At 45.0% G+C, this 7100-nt stretch overlaps 1 protein-coding gene across 1 annotated transcript in view; it reads left to right on the forward strand.

Moving 5' to 3' along the window:
* The window catches only part of Ush2a (usherin), a 689504-nt gene that overhangs the window by 662435 nt on the left and 19969 nt on the right, over window positions 1–7100 (forward strand). The window contains 3 exon segments of the mRNA XM_031338301.1: window positions 320–526; window positions 2704–2942; window positions 4420–4628. Coding sequence (XP_031194161.1) covers window positions 320–526; window positions 2704–2942; window positions 4420–4628 — 655 coding nt within the window.

A 7100-nucleotide genomic window follows, 5' to 3' on the forward strand; every position in this document is an offset into this window, starting at 1 on the left:
ATATATATGTACACGAGAAACGGAAACCGAATCTCTAGGTTACATGATATTTGCATAACATAAACACTGCAGAAGAGGTTAGGCTGCCAAAGTCCCCAGCCACTCGGAAGGTCTCCAGGTGGTAGGCGTGTTCTTATCTCAGTGTGAATTTCCAGGCAGCTGCTTCAAGGAAGAACTGACAGTCTGCAGAGAGCTTTTGTCTTAGCTCCCCAGGTGGTAACCTCCAAGCAGAGATGGCCAGAGTCCACTGGCTGAGCTGAAGGGGGGAGGTAACATGAGGGTACCTAGGTTGTGACTGGTCCTGTTGATTCTTTTCGAGGTATGGGCGGTGAATTCTGCAGGCAAAGCTGCAAGTAACTGGACACGGTGTAGAACTGGACCTGCCCCACCAGAAGGTCTCAAAGCGCCCACATTCCACACCATCTCCTCCACCCAAGCGGTGGTCAACATCAGTGCACCCTCGAAACCCAATGGGAACATCAGTCTCTTCAGAGTCTTCTCTAACTCCAGCGGGACACACGTCACGGTGAGCACACAGCTCTGAGAGCTAACACACACACAGTAAAGCTCTTCCTGAAAGCCTGCCTTGATGCTGTGACTCCCTGCCCTTCTCCCTCGAACCTGTGCCCCGTGCATCTGCCCTCACCTGCCCTGTGAGAGACAGGGGTCCTGCTGAGAGACTGCCCCTTTAGGAGACAGTAGACATCTGAACTGATCCGGGACGTGCCAAGGATGGTACTGAAGACTCCGGAGACAGAAGGAACCCAACACGTTATACATTGATTTAACTTAGAAATTAATTTAATTTAGAAAAATAGAGGGCCGGTAGTTGAAGAGCCAGTCCATGAGATGAGGCGGATGGAGTGAATGTTATATGGAAAGGAAAAGAGGAAACAAGGAATGTTCTGGGAACTCGGATGTTGACACACACAGGCCTCTAAGGAAAGGAAAATCCAGTTTCTGTTGGTGACTTAAAGAGAACACCTTCTCAAAAGAGGTAGATCACAGAGCGAAACGCTGACCCCACTGCAGCCATTAGCGCATTTGAGGGAAGTCACGAGGTAGAACCGAACCGAGCATGGGGGAATCTCATACTGAGCCGCGTGCTGTTATATGTTGTGGAAGAGAGGCCATACTAGAAACAAAGAAAAAAAAATTGTGTTGTAAAGTGGAACACACTAATAAAGGCGAAGCAACTTGCAAGCCAATCGTTTTTTGTTCAAAGGAGTTGCCAAGAGCTAAACTCACTGGGAAGGAGACAGAAAACTCATTTGGCCTTTATTCCAATGTGGGCGGTGACTACTGTCTTCTCCCCATTGGTTGGGTCTCACCTCACCGGCTTTTGAGATTGGCTAGTTTTAAAGGAAATGAAGGGGAACGGGGGGGGGGGGGGGGGGGGGGGGGGGGAAGGGGGGGTTGCTGTTTAAGGCATTTAAATTCAGAGAATGGGGAATGTACGAAAGTTTTTCTAGGTGGGGGCATCAAAACATTTGCATACAGTTTTACAAGGTGAGGAAGATAAAAATACTTTAATTTTTTTGTCATTAAACAAAAGTTTTTTTCAGAATTTGACAGAGAAGACTAATATTTACCCTTCCTAGTAGCTAGGAACCCACCACGAAGCCCAGTACCTGTGTAATGTAGGGACAGCACTGAAAGATGCCTCCTCTCTAGTCTCGTGCCTCTGTGGTATGGCTGGGGTCTCTCCCCTGTGGCTCATGAATAAGTGGAGATGATAATACTTTGGTCACATAAGCTTACAGAGAGATCGCGCAGATCCCAGTATTACCTATGAATTATTTAGACCAATTTAGGGAACGATTTGGCCAAGTGTGAAGAAATCCTCTGAGGCCTGCATGCCCGGTATGGAAACACATCTCTCAAGAAGCCCCACCCGCGGGCAAGTCTCCTAGGGAATGCTAACAGAATATTAGCATATGTTCTACAGGGTTTCATATTCAATAAATATAGATGATGTAAATACAATCAGCCCTTGATTATCCATGCTTATAAAATGATAATATTAATAAACCCAAATAATTTCTATGTGGAATGCATTGTATGCATTTTTAAAAAAAAAAAAAAATTGCAGGTAGCTCCTTAATTATGTTACTTACATCAATGTGGAAATTAATTCCCAGCTTCTGAGCACTTCTCTTCCAAATGAGGTCAAAAGTTTGCTCCAAATAAATCAAAAGTTTGTAGCTCTGCAAAGACAAGTGGTTTTGCAAAGCAGCACACTGAGAGGAAGGGGCTAGCAAACATTAAATATTTGCATCTGCCTCTGCTATGGGTACCAAGGTGTTTTGGATGCATACGTTCCATGCAAGTCATTCTGGTAGAATGTGAAATTTAGTGGTTAAAAAAATAACTCAAATACAGATTATGATTTTTTTTCACTTTGTTGCAAAGGAGTCCCTTTTGAAAGTCATCGAATTCAACCTGTATTTTGTGTACTTGGTTCTGTTTTCTAGCACGTGCCTAAGGTTAGGCATCACTCCTTGTGACCTCTTGCTCGTTACCTGTTATGTTTACTGTACTCTTTTAAACACCCCTCCATCTGGATTGGTCATTGCAAGGGTTATCACTCTGCTGAGCATCTCATTGCTCCTCCCAGAGTGCCTAGCTGTGGGGTCCCCTTCATAGCAGGAGGCTATACCATCTCTGACACGTGACAGTCACATTTGGTCCTCTCTCCTGCAGCTGTCTGAAGGCATGGCCACCCAGCAGACCCTTCATGACCTGAGACCCTTCACCACATATGCCATTGGGGTTGAGGCCTGCACCTGTTTCAACTGCTGCAGCAGAGGGCCGACGGCCGAGCTGAGGACCCATGCTGCCCCGCCCTCAGGGCTGTCTCCTCCCCAGGTCCAGACACTGGGCTCCAGGATGGCCTCCTTCCAGTGGACTCCCCCTCGGCTCCCTAATGGTGTCATCCACAGGTAATCGTCAGTGGAACAGATTAATAAACCAAAAGGTGGCAGAGCATATGACTGCCCTGCAGTCCCCGAGGAGTACATCCACAAGACAAAGCACTCGTTTGAGCAGCTTTGTTACTTGAAAAGCATTTAAGCCATGAACCAACTGAAGGAAAGGTGAACAACGAATGTGTCTTGAAACAAGCGGGACAGTGCACTGTGTCTGGGTTCACTAGTAGAAGATATGACCCTAGGGGTTCTCTGGAACCATACACTCTGCTGGCGGTGGCTGGAGCAAAAGAGATCTCTGTGGTTAGCTGGGAATTGCCCTGACTTAAGTTAAAATGTCAGAAGGGGCCACCATCTCAAAGAACAAAAGAGGCTTCATTCAGAATGATCTGGAAGGAAAGGGGATTTTCTTTATCCTACATAAAAGACAACAATGAATCCCTCTCAAGAGAGTCAAACATCTAATCTTTATTCATGGAGATGACTCCTTGTGGGGCTGGAGAAATAGCACGGTTAGTAGAGTCTTTACCATGTGTAGGAACCTGTGTCTGGTCCCCAAAACCCACATAAAAGGCTAGGGGTGGTAGCACAGACTTAGATACCCCAGTGCTGAGATGGCGGAGGTGGGTAGAGCCCTGGAGCACCCTGGAACTCCCTAGGTACATAGCCTAGCCTACCTGGCAAGCTCCAGACCAGTGGGAAACACCGTGTCAAAAAAATCAATAAAGTGGGCTGGTGAGATGGTTCAGTGGTTAAGAGCACTGACTGTTCTTCCAGAGGTCCTGAGTTCAATTCTCAGCAACCACATGGTGGCTCACAACCATCTGTAATGGGATCTGATGCCCTCTTCTGGAGTGTCTGAAGAGAGAGACAGTGTACTTCCATATGCAAAATAAATAAATCTTTAAAAAATAAATAAATAAATAAATAAATAAATAAATAAGGTAAGATGGGTCTGGAAAAATAGCTCAGCACTTAAGAGCACTGGCTGCTCTCAGATGACCCAGGTTCAGTTCCCAGCACCCACCCGGCAGTTTACAACCATCTGTAACTCCAGTTCCAGTGGTTCTTCCGCCCTCTTCTGGCCTCTGCTGGTACTGCATGCACATGCTATACAGGCATCCATGCAAGCATATCACCCATACACATGAAAAATAAAAAATAATAGCTCCCACAGTTGTCCTCTGGTCTGCACACAGAGGTACTCACACCTGCATGTACACGTGTACTAGACAGCCACACACCCACACACAGGACTGCCTTATGTATGACAATCCACGTGTGTCCACGAGGAGGCTCCACGTATCTTCTCACGTAGCTTCACACGCCTCATCCCCTTGCAGTACCAACTCAGGGTCTCTGAAAGCGGTTTCCTGAAAATGGAGTTTTTTAAAAAAGTTTACAAAATGTCCTCTCCCCCAAATGTAAGCAACTTTGAAAAGTAATCAAGCCCACTGCCTGTCTTCCTTCTCCACACCCCTGCCTGTCCCAGCTACGAGCTGCAGCTGCATCCGGCGTGCCCTCCTGATTCAGCCCCACGCTGCCCTCCAAGCCACACAGAGAGGAAATACTGGGGTCCTGGACACAGAGCCAGCCTGGCGGGGCTTCAGCCTAATACTGCCTACGGGATACAAGTGGTGGCCCACAATGAAGCAGGCAGCACGGCTTCCGGATGGACCAGCTTCAGCACCAAGAAGGAGAGTAAGTACATGGGATGTGCCTGACACAGGAAGGAGCTGCTGTATGAGAACCAGGAAGCCCATGTGACTGGAAGGCCCATGGTCTACCACTGAGACATCATGTAGATAACAACTAGAGAAAGCTCCCAAGGCATTTACGAGTATAAAGGTTCAGGGCAAGTCGGTAGTCTAGGCTAGCCTGGAACTTACTACGTAGGTCAGGCTTGCTTGCTCTGGTGGTATCTGTGTTCCCACCATTGAGTATTTCAAGTTATACCACAGCAGCACTCAGCACAGAGGAGAAAAAAAAATGGGAGATGGATGATCATTGCAGAACCCATCATTCTGTTACAAGAGGGCAAAGGACCCTAGGTGGATGGATAATGGTAAAATGTAATAAACAAGAAATGTTAAGAACTTTTAACATTTGCTGGGCCAGTGCCCTAAGCAGACCTTGAGCCCAAATTTTGCAGCCAGTCCCACAGCATCCAGAGGTGGCTCCCCTCCCAGGCACTCTGATACACCCAGGATTAGAGGATCGGAGGTGAGGAGGACACATCTGTCCCAACACGGGGAGCGGCTGGGACCTACGGGACCCAGGCACACAGGAACTCCACCAGCTCAGTGGCTCAGGTTGCTTCCAGTCTGTCTGGGCCAGCCAGTGCCCTGAGCAGACCTTGGGCGCAAGCTCCATAGCCAGTCCCACAACACCCATAGGAAGCTCCACTCCCAGGCACTTTAACAAGCCCAGGATCCCAGGATCCCAGAATCACAGGATCACAGAGACAACTTAACTCTGAGGAGTTCTGACACAACCAGGATCACAGGAAGGACAAGCTCCAGTCAGATTTATCAAGGGCAGGTAGCACTAGAGATAACCGGATGGAGTGGAAGCGTAAGAAAATAAACAACACAAACCAAGGTCACTTGGCATCATCAGAACCCAACTCTCCCACCATAGCAAGTCCTGGACACACCATTACACTAGAAAAGCAAGATTCAGATCTAAAATCATTTCTCATGCTGATAATACAAGACTTTAAGAAAGACATAAATAACTCCTTCAAAGAAATACAGGAGAACACAGGTAAACAGCTAGAAGCCCTTCAAGAGGAAACACAAAAATCCCTTAAAGAACTACAGGAAAACACAATCAGACAGGTGAAGGAAATGAACAAAACACCATCCAGAATCTAAAAATGGAAATACAAACAATAAAGAAATCAGAAAGAGAAATAATCCTGGAGATAGAAAACCTAGGAAAGAGATCAGGAGTCATAGATGTAAGCAACACCAACAGAATACAAGAGAGATAGAAGAGAGAATCTCAGGGGCAGAAGATACCATAGAAAACATTGACACAGCAGTCAAGGAAAATGCAAAAAGCTCCTAACCAAAACATCCAGGAAATCCAGGGTACAATGAGAAGACCAAACCTAAGGATAATAGAAGAGAGTGAAGACTCCCAATGTAATGGGCCAGTAAATATCTTCAACAAAATTTAGAAGAAAATTTCCCTAACCTAAAGAAAGAGATGTCCATGAACATACAAGAAGCCTATAGTACTCCAAATAGACTAGACCAGGAAAGAAATTCCTCCCATCACATAATAATCAAAACACCAAATGCACTAAACAAAGAAAGAATTTTAAAAGCAGTAAAGGAAAAAGGTCAAGTAACATATAAAGGCAGGCCTATCAGAATTACACCAGACTTCTCACCAGAGACTATGAAAGCTAGAAGATCCTGGGCAGATGTCATACAGACACTAACAAATGCCAGGCCAGGCTACTATACCCAGCAAATCTCTCAATTACCATAGACAGAGAAAACAAGATATTCCATGACAAAAAAAAATTTACACAATTATCTTTCCACAAATTATCCCTACAAAGGATAATAGATGGAAAACATCAACATAAGGAGCAAAACTACACCCTAGAAGAAGCAAGAAAGTAATCTTTCAACAACCCCACACAAACCTAATTCCACCTCTTACAACAAAACCAGGAAGTAACAATTACTTTTTCTTAATATTTTAATATGAAAATTAATATTACCAACATATCCTAATCGATTGAAATCCAAAAATATGAGGAGTTAGAAATTTGTTGACTGTCATACAATGCTTTCTCTAACTTGGTAATTGGAGAAATAGGTCCAGTATTGTACAATCCATATACACTTTCTGTTTGTACGTGACAGTGTCTTGCTGTGTACCACATAATGGTCTTGAGATCTTGCTTCTCCTATCTCAGCCTCTCTATTAGTAGTATTGTTTATTTCATGTTTTCACACTATGCTATGGTTTTCAGAACAGCTTACATATTTCAAAAGTATTTATATACCCAAAAGAAATGTAAACAATTAACTTGGGAGGTGGCTTGTAAGAGAACAACAAAGGGTGGGACTGAATGCTTTGCTTGAGTTTATAACTATTGTATCAAGTTTGAAGAAGAGGACTTTATAAGTTACTCTTTCTCTGAGATGAATG

The sequence above is a fragment of the Mastomys coucha genome, unplaced genomic scaffold (assembly GCF_008632895.1).
Source record: "Mastomys coucha isolate ucsf_1 unplaced genomic scaffold, UCSF_Mcou_1 pScaffold1, whole genome shotgun sequence".
NCBI lineage: Eukaryota > Metazoa > Chordata > Mammalia > Rodentia > Muridae > Mastomys > Mastomys coucha.